The sequence below is a fragment of the Prunus mume genome, linkage group LG3 (assembly GCF_029339155.1).
Source record: "Prunus mume cultivar Tortuosa linkage group LG3, ASM2933915v1, whole genome shotgun sequence".
In the NCBI taxonomy this organism is placed as follows: Eukaryota; Viridiplantae; Streptophyta; class Magnoliopsida; order Rosales; family Rosaceae; genus Prunus; species Prunus mume.
Window position 1 is genome coordinate 454860 of NC_142700.1, and position 13879 is coordinate 468738.

Genomic DNA, 13879 nt, shown 5'->3' on the forward strand with positions numbered 1-13879 from the left:
GATTGTGTACCAATCAAAACCAAAAGGCCTAAAATAATTTTCCCCATATTCAGTTGCTATTTGAATGTGTTTGTTGGAGGGATCAACAACAAGGTCAAGATGGCCGAGTTGGTCTAAGGCGCCAGTTTCAGGTACTGGTCCGAAAGGGCATGGGTTCGAATCCCATTCTTGACATGATTTTTTTTTCTTTCTATTTTTTCAAATCCTATCCAGTTGGTATCTTCTTTGAATAATTTGAGGTCAGCCTAAATATTTATATAAGTTGACCATATTTAGGGGAATTATATTTGAGTTTAGTGGACCTTAATCCAATCCTTGAAAATGAGAGTTGAAGATTTTAGATAAAAGTTTGACATCACATCTACACTACAGTTAAGAAGAAATTGTATTTGGAAATATGCTCTGCTCATGAATGTCTAAAAATAGTAAAGAAATAGTAGGAATGATATATACAAATTGAAGAAACTTGTTGCATGGCTAATGGGCGAGATGATTCTCAACAGAAATCGGTCAATGCACTACATAGCGGTCAGTAATTGGCGACATTTGAGGGCATGTAAGGAAACAGAGAGAGTGAGGCGTTGGAGAGAAAAGTGTTGAGCCTAGAGAATTCCACATTGTCAAAACTAGGTATGGTATATACACATTACAAGGACCCCCAAACCTTCTTCTTCCAAATTAGGTCTTTTAACACCAGCAATCTCTTTGGTGATTTTTGAACATCAGCAATCTTTAAAGAAGCAGCTTCAAAGGTGCTTCTACGGAGCGGTCAGAGACCGGAGGAAACAGGAGCTCAACACCAACAACAACAAAAGTTAAGTAGTCACTTGGTAAGACACAGATCATATGGTATATAATTATATGGTGGCATGCTAATGTATTTATTTCCATTTTCGTGTCAAATCGAAATTAGTTCTCCTTGTTGAGATTGAACAGCTATTCTTGTGATGTAAAAACTGAAGACAGATAAGAAAATGCGTGTGGAGGCTTTAATTTAGGATTGTTTTGTAACTAAGGCTGACAGTATGATGGTCAATGAGTCTTTATCCATTTCCCTAGCAACTAAATTCGTCTTCCAATGCCTATATATCAAGAAGAAGTACCGCCATGTTAATAGGATTAGCAAGTGATTGATTGATATTTGTAATTTCAAATACAGAAACTGAACCACTGCATGCTGCATTGGTTGCTTGTTGCATTAATTTTCAGCGAGCACTGAGTTGCTTGGAAGAAGAAGAAGAAGAAGAAGAAGAAGGAGAAAATGGTGGAGGGGGGAGCCCACCCTTCTAGTAAAACAGAGTTCACAGAGTGCTGGAGGACAACATGGAAGACGCCTTACATTATGCGTCTCGCTCTCTCTGCCGGCATTGGAGGCCTCCTTTTCGGTTACGATACAGGTAATTAAAATCTCAATTATATTTATACCAACAATGAATTCATTCAAAGGAAAAATGTCTATGCACTAATTGGACGTGTTGTAATTGGTGTGGCGCTGTAGGTGTAATCTCCGGGGCATTACTATACATTCGTGAGGACTTTCGCGAAGTTGACAGGAAAACATGGCTGCAGGAGACCATAGTGAGTATGGCAGTTGCAGGCGCCATCATTGGGGCTGCATTTGGTGGATGGATGAACGATGCCCTTGGCCGGAAAAAATCAATCCTGATCGCGGACGTGGTGTTCTTCGTGGGTGCAATAGTTATGGCTGTGGCTCCAGCTCCGTGGGTGATCATCATTGGAAGAGTTATAGTTGGTGTGGGAGTTGGAATGGCTTCCATGACCGCACCCCTTTACATCTCGGAAGCTTCTCCTCATAGAATCAGAGGAGCTCTTGTTAGCACAAACGGTATGTTGATTACAGGAGGACAATTCCTGTCATACCTCATCAATCTGGCCTTCACGAAAGCTCCTGGAACGTGGCGTTGGATGCTTGGAGTCGCAGGACTTCCAGCTGTGGTTCAGTTCATATTGATGTTGTCGCTTCCTGAGTCTCCCAGATGGCTCTACAGAGAGGTGAGCTGATCATAGTAGCTAGTCATATGTTGTCGTAACATAAATGCATGCTTATGCTTATGTTGTCAAACTGTGAATTTGGACAAACACGATCAATAAATTATCTGAATTCACAGTCTAGCAATGACATAAGCATATTATGTTCAATATGCCAAATATATAACTTGTTCTTGGTGTTGTTTGTGTTAATGAAACAGAACAAGGTGGATGAAGCTAGGGCCATTTTAGCGAAAATCTATCCTGCTGAAGAGGTGGATGATGAACTGAAAGCCTTGCATGAATCCGTGGAATTTGAAAAGGCTGAGGAAGGAACAGCTGGGAATGGCGTGTTCGGAAAACTAAAGGGTGCATTGAGCAACACCGTGGTCCGAAGAGGACTCTATGCAGGAATCACTGTGCAAGTAGCTCAGCAATTTGTAGGAATTAATACTGTCATGTATTACAGCCCAACCATCGTTCAATTTGCCGGGTTCGCGTCCAACCAGACGGCTATGGCGCTGTCTTTGATCACCTCTGGTGTCAACGTGGTTGGCACCCTCATCAGCATGTGCTTTGTAGATAGATATGGAAGGAGAAGGCTGATGATTATCTCTATGTTTGGGATCATCACTTGCCTGGTGGTGTTAGCTGGGGTGTTTTACTATGCCGCAGAAAATTCTCCCAAGATTAGTAATTTGGAATCTGCTAGGTTTGGCAACAACTCTACATGCCCGGCTTATGGCTCTGCTTCTAACCCTGCATCATGGAACTGCATGACATGTTTGAAACAAGACTGCGCCTTCTGTTCTAGCAAAGTGAAGGATGTAAGCGCACAACTAACTAGTGAGCCTTTACTCAACATAAATTAAAGATTTGACCTCAACTAATCCATTTGTTTTTCCCTTAATTGTTGTCAGCTCGCCCCGGGAGCTTGCTTGGCTGCCAATGATAACATGAGGGATTCGTGTCGCGAGGACCGTCGTACGTGGTACAGCAAAGGTTGTCCCAGCAAAATTGGAATCTTTGCAGTGATCTTACTGGGACTGTACATTATTATGTATGCGCCTGGAATGGGAACCGTACCCTGGATTGTGAACTCAGAGATATACCCTCTGAGATACAGAGGAATAGGTGGAGGGATTGCTGCAGTTTCAAACTGGACAGCCAATCTCATAGTCAGTGAGACATACTTGACCCTCACCAAGGCTCTGGGTTCTGCCGGAACATTTCTACTATTTGCTGGATTTTCTTTAATTGGACTTATATTCATTTACTTCCTGGTTCCTGAAACCAAAGGAATGCAATTTGAAGAAGTTGAGAAGTTGCTTCAGAAAGGCTTCAAACCTAAACTATTTGCTCCCAAGGACACCAAAGGCAAAGCCAAAGTTGAGGAGTAATCTAATTTGTTAGGGACCATATCATTAGTTGTGTGAGAATTGATGTGTATATGTCATGTCATTTAATAATAATACGGTCGATTATACTATGCTATAGTTTTTCTTTTTTAACTCCCTTTTATTTTTATCTTGAGAATATGCTAGTGATGAATGTTGTAGACACGTGAGAAATAGAATAATTAGTGAAAGATAATCTCTTGCCTGAGAGGAGAGGATTGGAACTTGAGTGCAAAAACATGGGTTCACTGTCTTGGCCAACTCGACTAAATGGTACCGTTGTAGAGACAGAGAGATAGAGACCATGACATACTGTTACTGAAATGTGTACCATCACATCACATTTCGCTCAGAGGCAACGCATGCAAAACACATCAAACACTTTAGGATTGGAGATTGGACCCGTGTACGCTTTGACGCAAAAGGCGCACCGACACCTTGTAATTCACTGACATTTAAAATACGAGATTGCAACCATCCAAGCAAACAGCGGGACAAAACAATACCTGCTGCTCCGCCAGCTAATGCATGATTAGTATGGACAAGGATTTATAAACAAGTATTCAAAATCTTTCGCTTGGTGGGGTTTGGATTGGATCGGTTGGTGGCCTTTGGATTGGGTTTGCCAGATGAATGAATCAATTGCATTTGCATGTAGGACAGGTGGTGATGGTATCTCGCGAGCAGGTGACCTACTTTACATCAAAGACAAGCAGCATGTCAAGGGCCCTCTGTCATTATAGATTTGCATATCTCCACTAAAATAATGCCCCTTTTTTCTCTCTACTTTCATAAAATTAAATTGTTTTAAAGCCTGCTGTTTGGCTGCCGAGAAAATTGCCCAACAAGAGGAGAATAAAGGATAAAATCTTCAGGAGATGACCTTCCTGTATTGGCATCTAGGCAAAGTATAAAGTTGCATTCACTACTAAGCAAGGTATAACGATCGTGTAGCTGGGCAATGGTTAAAGGTCCAGATCCCCACCACAAATTGAGTTCAAGATTCCAATTTTGCTACCACCACCAACGGACACTAAAACACACATTGTGCTTTGAAGGACGAATCCGATGGATCAATTTCATCATACAGAACTTAAAACACAATATTGAAAAAAAGAGAGGAGATTTTTCCAACCAGTTTTAGACAATCTATCATTACAAGGAAAACCAGACAATGAATAAAACCCTTTGAGAAAAATTTGGGGCTTCCCAGACAAAACACAGGGAAAATAACCCAAATCTTTATCAACCCAAAACCACAAGGCAAACAAGTATTCCACCCCTACAAAAAACCAAGTCAATAATAGAAAAGAGGGATAAGAAACAAACAAGATACCCAACCAAAAACCTAGTTAAAAATCAAACATCTAAAAGTCAGTTTCTTGCTCACTAGCTTCTTCTAATCCTTCCTAGTACAATCATATTCTTCCTAGCTTCTCAACCACACTGTACAAAACCATGAAACAACACTTCCTATATACAAGTGCAACCAAACACTGAACCACATAAGACGTACTAGTATAATTTCCTCTCTAATTAGTACCAGTACCAGTACCTATCTTCTCTTCTCTTCTCTTCTCTTCTCCTCTCTTCTCTAAAGGGCTGAAGAGGACGCTTCTTGCCTCGGTTCTCTCAGATACCCAAGAAGCGTTTCAGCCTGCAAAAACAACCAAACCCCATTATAAATCAAGCCAGCTCCGTGAACACATAAACACGCAGCATCCAAATGCAGACTTAGCATTACAAAATGAACGAAAATTCGCACACTAATACTAATTGGCTTCAATCCCCAATTCAAATGAACCATCTGTAATTCAAAGGGCAGGACCCCACCATTTCGTCTATACAATTATAAACGCATTAACACAAACCAAACCATGAGAATTCATAATCCCCAAATTTCATGAAATGATCAAAATACCTTGTGCTTAGCTCTAAGAGTCCCAGTCTGCGAAAGCGCAACCAAAGGTGGAATCCCTCCTTCCCTCACCAGCAACCCTCTGTTTCTCACACTCTCAGTACACAGCTGCAACAGCGTCAACACCGCAAACTCCTTCCCTTTGACCGACCCATCTTCAATGGCCTCCACAAGCGCCCCAAGTCCACCTTCCTCCACAATGGCCTCCTTCCCCTCCTCAACCCCAGCCAAGCTACTCAGCACCACCATCGCCTTCTCCGCCAAGCCCGTCCCCTGCTCCGCCACTAGAGCCACCAGCGGCTTCACAGCTCCGGCGCTCACTGCCCTCTCTTTGTTGGGCTTTATCGAGCAGAGTTTATACAGGGTCGTCAAGGCGTCTTTTTTGGCCCCTCGTGGATCCACTTATTAACAGCGAAACCAACGGCGGGATGGCCCCACAGGCTCCGATTGAGCTCTTGTTCTCTTCAATTAGGGCCAGGCTCAAGAGCGCACACGCAGCGTTTTGCTTCGAAGTCTCCGTCCCGGTTTTGAGCACGTACACTAAAGACTTTATAGCTCCGGCATTGGTGATTATCGCCTTGTTCGATTCGTGCAGAGAGAGGTTGAGCAGGGCCGTGACGGCGTGCTCCTGAGTCCAGGGGTCGCTGCACCGGAGCAGAGGAATTAAAGCAGGGACCGCACCGGACTCGCCTATCAAAGCGCGATTGTCCGCCCGGTTCTTCGCTAAAAGCCTGAGCTTGGCCGCAGCAGATTGCTTGATGGCAATCGACGGCGATTGGAGGCCGTCGACGCAGATCTTGACCGTCGGTAGAAGATCCTCCGGCGAAATGCTCTCGATGATCTCGGTGGAGAAGTTCTCCCTCTGCAAAAACCCCTGGCAGGGCTCCTCCGGCACCTCCGGCTCGGCTTCGGAGGTAGGCTCGTTTTCCGGCGACGGCAAAGTAGCGAGTCTCTGTAATTCTCCGGAGATGTCGCTGCTGCAGGCGGAGAAATCGCTGAAGGCTTGGGAGAGCTGGAGAAACTCTTCGTCGGAGGAGGCGGACTTGGCAGCAGAGCTGTGGGTGCGCAAGGCGAGCTCGCCGAGACGCATGTCGATGACGGAATCGGTCAAGTTCTCGGAGACGAAGGACGATCTTTCGGTGGTGAAGGAGTTTCGGGATTGATCGTCATGGTAGATGTTGGAGCGAATGGTGCGCATGGAACGGCCTGTTTGCCTGTGGATTTTGGTGGAGGAAGGAGAGTAGAAGTTTCGGGTGTGAGGAGGGAAGTGGTTGGAGCTGGAATGAGAATCTTGTAGAGAAACCATTCTGGCTGTGGACGGGAAATCAGCCAAAGCTGAGACCTTTACACAATATATAGTTTGATTTTATCTGGTACTGGTAGATTTTTTTAAAATTTTTGAACTAGTGGTGTTGAGTAGAGAAGAAGCTCGTGGTGTAGAGGAAGTAGGAATTGGGAATTTGGGAGGGAGAGGACTGGAGATGAGGCAGTGGGATTTATTTATTTATTTTAGGGTCTCTGTCATATGTCATGTGTATATGACTGTATGTCTCTGTCTCTGTCTCTCTCTCTCTCTGTAAGTAAAACAGTAAAAGAGTGGTGTCTCTGTCTTCTGTTTAGGTTTAAAAGACGGATGGAGCCGTAGATATGAATTGGGTTAGTTGGTTACGACAGTAAATTCGTCCTCAAATTCCGTTTTTATAGATCAGCTCAATTAGAGTATGTTTGGATAGAAAACAAAAAGAAAGAACTAATTTAAAGAAAGAAATTTAATTTAGACTGTTGTATTTTTTTTTAATACAAAATGTCTCTGCAGAAAAAAAGTAAAAAAAGAACGGAGTCACAAGGCAATGCCAGGCTTTCCTATGTAAAATGGTCACACACCAAACATTGGGTTGGGGAAGGCGACGTCGTTCCGGGATACAAACTCATGGTCTAAAACTAGAACAGTAGGACTAGGGGGCTGATGCGACTGTGGGCAGTGGGCAGTGGGCACAAATGCAATTGGCTCTTTTTGATGGGATGGGTGTTTAGGTGGGACCTACCGCGTCGGCCAAAACCTGATAGGCAGCGACGCCGTCGTTTTGTGCACTTTCTCAACCTCTCATGTCATCAACCCTTTAGCTCGGTTTTGGTCAAAATTGAATTTGGTACATACATATGTCCTTGGTGAAAAAACAAAATATAAAATATAAAATATTTTAAAAAAAAAGGAGGGGGCAGGTGACGTGTGGGAAGATTCTCCTGCGTTGGGGCATACGACAGGAGTCAGTTTAGAATCGGGAGGGACACGTGTTGCCAGCAAGCTCAGTCTGTAAATACTCCTGCAGCCGTGTGATTATCTTCTCTTGTTCTCCATCTCTTGATGAAGACGGTGCTGGGTTGGGTTGGGCGGTCTTCAGAAGTGGGCCAAAGTCAACTACACTCTGTTTACTTTACTTTACTTTAAAGCGAGTGGCGTTAGCTTTGTGTCTACAATTGCCACGTCAGCCACACGTGCCAGAGCAAACACAGAGACCTAGTACCACTAATTATGACTCCATCACTGGATTATTATTATTAACCACGTTTATTAGCGTTTGGTTTATCCGAGAAAAGAAGGGAAAAAAGTGCATTTGTTAATTAATTATAATTAGTCCACGCGACAAGAGTTAATGAGTTTGTGTTGCTTCAATCTGACTCGTAATATATTCAAATTTTCAAACACCGCTCGCTCACCCATCACTGCATGCATATCTCTGAACTAATACAAAGAATTTGCTCACCTAATCATCTAACTAAACATTCATTATACATAGCGTGTCTTGAATTTTTCAGCACCTAATCACTTTAATTTATTTTTTTGTCTTCTCCTCTACCGTCCATCTCATGTTCATATATTTCGGCAGCCACACTAATAATTTAAAAGCTCGTCTTGTCATTCAACACAACATACGTACGTAGTCATACTATGTATGTATCATGAATACCTTTTCCTTTATTAATATTTTATTATTATTATTATTAGTTCAACGTTGTCAGTGCAACATGATGAGTTGTTTAGCACCCTAACTGCACCTTCCAAATTTGGGAAAAGATGGTGTTTGTCTTTGTTGAAAATAAATTTCACACATTATTTATAGAAAAATTATTGACGTGGATCAACAATATCTTGCCACGTTACCATATGTTTAATTAATCTCCTTTACTGTATTTGTTTATTCATTTTGGTCGAGGTCAATCCTGGCATATCTTGGCCTTTACAATAATATTTATTTGTCGATTTTTCACATAAAGAATATTAATATTTTGCTTATCCGAGGTTATCAAGTAAAAGTTTTCATTATTTTTTAATTAGTTCAACTCACTCTCCCTCTATTATAACGCGTATTTGACTAAAATCTTTGGAATGATGACGAGCTTGCGGTAAAATCTTCTTTTATATTTATAATCGTGATTAAATGATAAATTATACAATAATATAATTATAATTACTTAATATGTTTAAGATATATAAGAGGCTAATGATGGCTGCGCAGACTTCCAACAATTTGTGCGCTTTTCGCAAATGAGATTTAATGTTTGAGGTCACTACCATACTCTGCATCAGCAATTTGGCACTCGCCACCACCAGCTCATGAGTTACAACCAGCCGGCTGATTAAGGAAGTAAGTAAACACTTTTTTAGTGTGCAAAGCATGGTTTTTGCACAAAACATTATTACCACAGAACATGGGGGGCCATGCAATCATGATCTCATATACATATTTTGAAACTTGTTGGTGCAATTTGTGTGGTCAGAAAAGCCAGAGGTGCTCCTCATGATCACAAGAACTAGTCCTAATTAATATTACTCCTAAAAGCGTTTAGGCTAATAAACTTTTTATTATTATTTTTATGGTAAATATGAAAAGGGGAACTTTTGGAGGGGTCATCTGGCAGATTGACAAGAGTCGGTCTACTCTGCATGCGAAAGAAAGCATTTGTGTTTGTCTGTGTTGCGAGTGTGAGTGTGAATCTGTGACTTGTGGGCGTCCCGATCACTATTTTACACCATATCCATTCTAATTTCTATCTATGAAACTATTCATATAAAGTCGGTGTGAGCTACGTATTACCTATAACATATCTATATTATCTATCCCAGGCTCAGCACACCAAATTTGAAAGCAAAAAAATTTAGTTCTTTTCTGTTCTTTTCCTCTTTGGCCTTTCGGTCTTTCGGTCTTTTGGCTGACATATAACATGAAGATATTGATTGAAAATAAATAAATATATCTATAGTAAATGATATCCACCCAAACCCAACCCAACTGTGTTTGATTATGTTATAAGATAGACATTTGAAAATAAAAGAATTGAAAGCTTAACTGTGTTTGATGTTACAGATTGATGAAAAGTCTGAAGAAGGCTGAATTCTGCGTTTGCTGCAATTCACTTTTTTGACAGCACGTGGCATCTTCAAAAGTAAATATTTTGTAACTTTTTGTTATCTTTTATTGACATGCATGGCCCATGAGTCTTCTTGCTTTCTAGCTTCAAATCTTCTTCGAGATCTTTTCACTTCAGATCACCTGAATCTATGTCTATCTACAAGACTGTAATTGTAGAGGGAGAGACTAGAGTGTACGTTTTTCAACCCTAATTTATCATTCGAATCGACTACCCAAGGTCAAGAACACTGATGGAATTAATGTGCCCGGCCCAACCATGCTCAGCCAGCTGCAGACAGCTGCTGAAAATTACTTCGACAACAGGAAGGTACTGTGTCGTAGACCTCAAAATTGTGTTATGGAGACCTCAAAATTAGGATAGTCGACGGTTCAAAATAAAGTTTCTGGTTATATATGCTTGTGTTGTTGTTGCCATTCATTCAACAGCTAGCCAAGCGGGCGCTTTCAGGCTTTAGTTTGATCAGTTAAATGCTATTTGAGAACAGCAAGTGCCCATTCGATTTCATCATGGGAAAGTTAGGAGGATTTAGTGATTGAATTCGTGTTGCGTGCATGATGCATGGATGCTATTTCATCAAAATGGCAAACCTGAAACTTGAAGCAAACTCTGGGAATGGGATACTTAATATAAAGTAGGTATGTTTGATGTGTTCCATGCATAGTGGTCTGGGCCCTAGCTAGCTAATATGGGTGCAGTGCAGTGAGTGACTAAGACTATGACCAAATGAAGCCTTACAATAATTTTTTGAAGATGTGGATATCATGGTTTTACGTGGGATAATGAAGATATAGAGGACCACAAGCTATAGCCCATCGGTGGCATTGCAGATATATCAAAGGGTGGCCCAGCTACATACCTTAAAAGATAGCTTCAAGCCTTCAAATATCAAGATCAAGATCAAGACTAATGGGTGGTCAACAGCGCAAACTTCTCAGAATCTAAGACCCCCTCCCCTGCTTGCTTGGCTTCGCTTGTCACCTAACTTTTTGGCATAGCATGCGCATGCGTATGCGCAACCCATACATACTATATATAATATATATACACAAACGATGCTAAAGTTGCAAAAGTCTATAGAAAGTCCACATCTATAGTCTATATATGACACCCTCATTATAGAACGACTCTGCTAAAGTTATCTATTGTTATAATAGAACAAGTGGCCTAAATCGAATCCTATTTTCACCTCGTCACACTTTTGATCGATAGAATTAGACGCTCACAAAAGTTTAAAAAATGAACATCCTCTATCTTCTTCTACTTAGATTTTATTTTATTTCTTCTTCTTTTTTGGATTCTTTTTCCAAAACTGAGATTATAGGAGTTTAAACCTAAGATCTTTAGTCTGAAGGAAGTCAAGATTCTTTTTCCACTAAGCTAGACCCTATTGGCCTTTAATAGATATCTTTGACAAATAAAAAAGATGTATTTCCAACAACTTTTGGCAGAAGCCGTAATGATTTTCACTGCTGGCAATGGTCCACTCTAGGCCCACCTTGTCTAATCATGATCATGCACCTTTGAGTTGTGTTAGCTTGAGCTGGGGCCTATATGAGGACTGGGTCTGGGTCGACTTGTATACTTCATGATTGTGTCGCATGGAATGCAATTTGGCCGGCCCATCGTGACCCAAATGATAAAGCCCAAGCTGGAATGAGGTTTGGGCAACCCAGAATGAACCTTGTCGTAACTTATAAGTTACAAGGCAGACCTTGACCAAGTAAAGACTATATTTAAAATTACAAGTAATGGTAATAAAAAGTCTTTAACTTGACGTGATGGCATTCTTGGTTTCCAAATAAAAAGGCAGACCAATGGCATTGGCAATGACATTGACATCCTTTGGGACCGTGAGTGATAAACAATATGAACAATAAGATTAAGAGGTTGTTGAATTGAAGACTTATGTAATAAGTTAAGAAGAGTAATCCTTCTACAGAATTCCATGATGCACATTAAATTTGTAGGTCAATGTAATAGGCTTCTTACTTATTGTCTTTTTCAGTGATTCGAAAGGAGTTGTTACGTTCAGCTTAGCTATAAGATAGGGTCTTCCATTAGCTAGTCATAATCTCACCAACTCCACGAAAGAAAGATTGAGAGACATGCATGCATCATTCATCATTCATCATTGTCGTTGATATATACATATACATATATGATATATACCATACTTACAAGTTACCACCCCTCTCCCTTCCCTTGTGTTTCCTTTTCCAACTCTTATTTATTAAAGGCTCATAATTCCAAGAAGCTTCCACTAAAAGAGGAATAACATTTATATACATATTAACACTCACATTTTACATTGTTATTGGCAAGAATGTAGGAGTTCCTACTTACCTAATAAGGAGGAAAGTATTTTTCAATACTAAATATGGTGTAAGTTATAAGGAGGGGAAAAGAAAAGATGGAAGATGAGCTTGATGAAGAACTTGATTGGTGTGTGTATGTTGACACGTTCAACTTAGGGTTAAAGAAGTTAAACAAACATTTCAATTGTTTTGTATGAATGAATATAAAATTTATGAGACAAGATTGAAAGGCAGGCTAATTAACGTCATGCTTTGTGTTGTGGTATGTTTTTGGTTTGAATGTCGACTCAAATTGAGATTTGGCTAGTACATACGTACATAGATGGATTTTACTCAACTTTGGAGGCGGAAAGAGCATTGCATTCATCTTATATATAATATATAAAGATTTGAAGTTTGAAAAATCCATTATAATATGCATGATGGTATAAAATATCATATACAACGGCATCAATCGATCAATCAATAGCTTCTTATACATGAATCATGACCTTGTTGTTGCATAGAGTTACTTGGAAGACAGATACTACAAAACTACATATAGATATATAAATAAATAGGGAATTGGTCGTCCTCTATATAAATATTAAATCACAATCTTGAGTTTACATATGGAATCCTAAATGTTTTTTTACTTCAATAAAGAACGCTTCATATTGAATTTATTATCTCCGTACATTTTAGACCTACGGCATTTGCGTTGACAGTTGATCTTTTCTATTTCGTGGGAAAGGATTCCAATTCTCAATTTTTATTTTTATTTTGGGTTTATAAATTCAATATATCCGTACAGTACAATCCTTAATGATTGCATATGAAAGATAGAAGACCAGGCCTTTTAGCTTTGGCAGCGAACATGCATAAATATTGCTTGCTTGCTTGCTTATAAGGAAAGGAAAGGAAAGGAAGGAGAGAGGTGTTTACTTTGAGTTGAAAGAACCCACACCATTTAACCAAGGTGGTTGGTGTGAGTGGTTCGGCACTCTCATTCCTTAAGAGAAGGTCAAGTTCGATTCGCCTCGTATGGAATCACCACTTTGCCAAAGACTTTACTCTTACCCGGTGTGAGTAGGGATTAGTCTGAGTTGTGATTAAAGGCAAAGTATCGGCTCATAGTTGGGGCCCATTCAGGACCACCTCGTGGTTCATACCAAAAAAAAAGAACCCACACCATTTGAAGTTTAATGGCCTTTTTGTTTCAATTCAATTAACTCCTCCTCCTACTCTACTCCTGGAATCTAGACGAAAACAATTCTTTTGTGATTGAGTTGACTAGACCTGTTCTTCTCACATATAAACAAAAACGTCAGCCTTATGTATATATATACGTCACCTAAATTAATGGACATATTGGATACATGAATATATAACAAAAATAATAATAGTAAAAATAATTGACATCAATATATGCAACTGATATTTTTTTAATTATTAGTTAAATAAATGGGCTAACTCAGCTCAGCTGTACAAGACATGCATTCACATTCATACATGGAGATACGACAAGATGCCGCTCTGCAAACCAAACAAAACTCTTTTAGATTCTTTCTCACACACACACACACAAAACATTTTTTTTATCCAGTGTTGACCAAATAAAAGAAATATTACATCAATTAATTTAACAATTTCACTTGAAACATGTGGCTGAGTAATTATTGATATTTTACCTTCAATCACGTGGTATAACTCATACACGTATTATAATATAAATAAATATTTATATTATAACATATTAACAAATTATATCACATGGTCATATTTATAATAACATATAATAATTTCTCCCATTTCCATCTGTTTTTCCCAGAAAAAAAACAAAAATG

The 13879-nt window shown here is 39.9% G+C and overlaps 2 protein-coding genes and 1 non-coding gene across 4 annotated transcripts; 2 read left to right on the forward strand and 1 right to left on the reverse strand.

Moving 5' to 3' along the window:
* The first annotated feature begins 93 nt into the window (after positions 1-93).
* Positions 94-174, forward strand: TRNAL-CAG (transfer RNA leucine (anticodon CAG)). The gene has a single exon. It is a non-coding gene; the product is annotated as a tRNA-Leu (tRNA).
* A 482-nt stretch (positions 175-656) lies between these two features.
* LOC103326972 (inositol transporter 4-like) lies at positions 657-3478 on the forward strand. Of its 2 annotated transcripts, none has more exons than XM_008229239.3 (5): positions 657-830; positions 1160-1397; positions 1499-2013; positions 2211-2816; positions 2910-3478. In XM_008229239.3, exons 2-5 carry the CDS (start codon positions 1262-1264, stop codon positions 3387-3389), a joined length of 1737 nt encoding a protein of 578 aa, XP_008227461.2. In that variant the 5' UTR covers positions 657-830; positions 1160-1261; the 3' UTR covers positions 3390-3478. The 2 variants fall into 2 exon arrangements, with proteins under 2 accessions (XP_008227461.2, XP_088903898.1); XM_089047772.1 differs by having other exon boundaries at positions 1210-1397.
* Positions 3479-4492: 1014 nt separating this feature from the next.
* LOC103326973 (ARM repeat superfamily protein) lies at positions 4493-6789 on the reverse strand. Its single transcript, XM_008229240.2, is given in 3 exon segments — positions 4493-5043; positions 5308-5688; positions 5690-6789. Coding segments are annotated over 3 exon segments (1365 nt in total). The 5' UTR covers positions 6611-6789; the 3' UTR covers positions 4493-4980.
* Positions 6790-13879: the final 7090 nt, after the last annotated feature.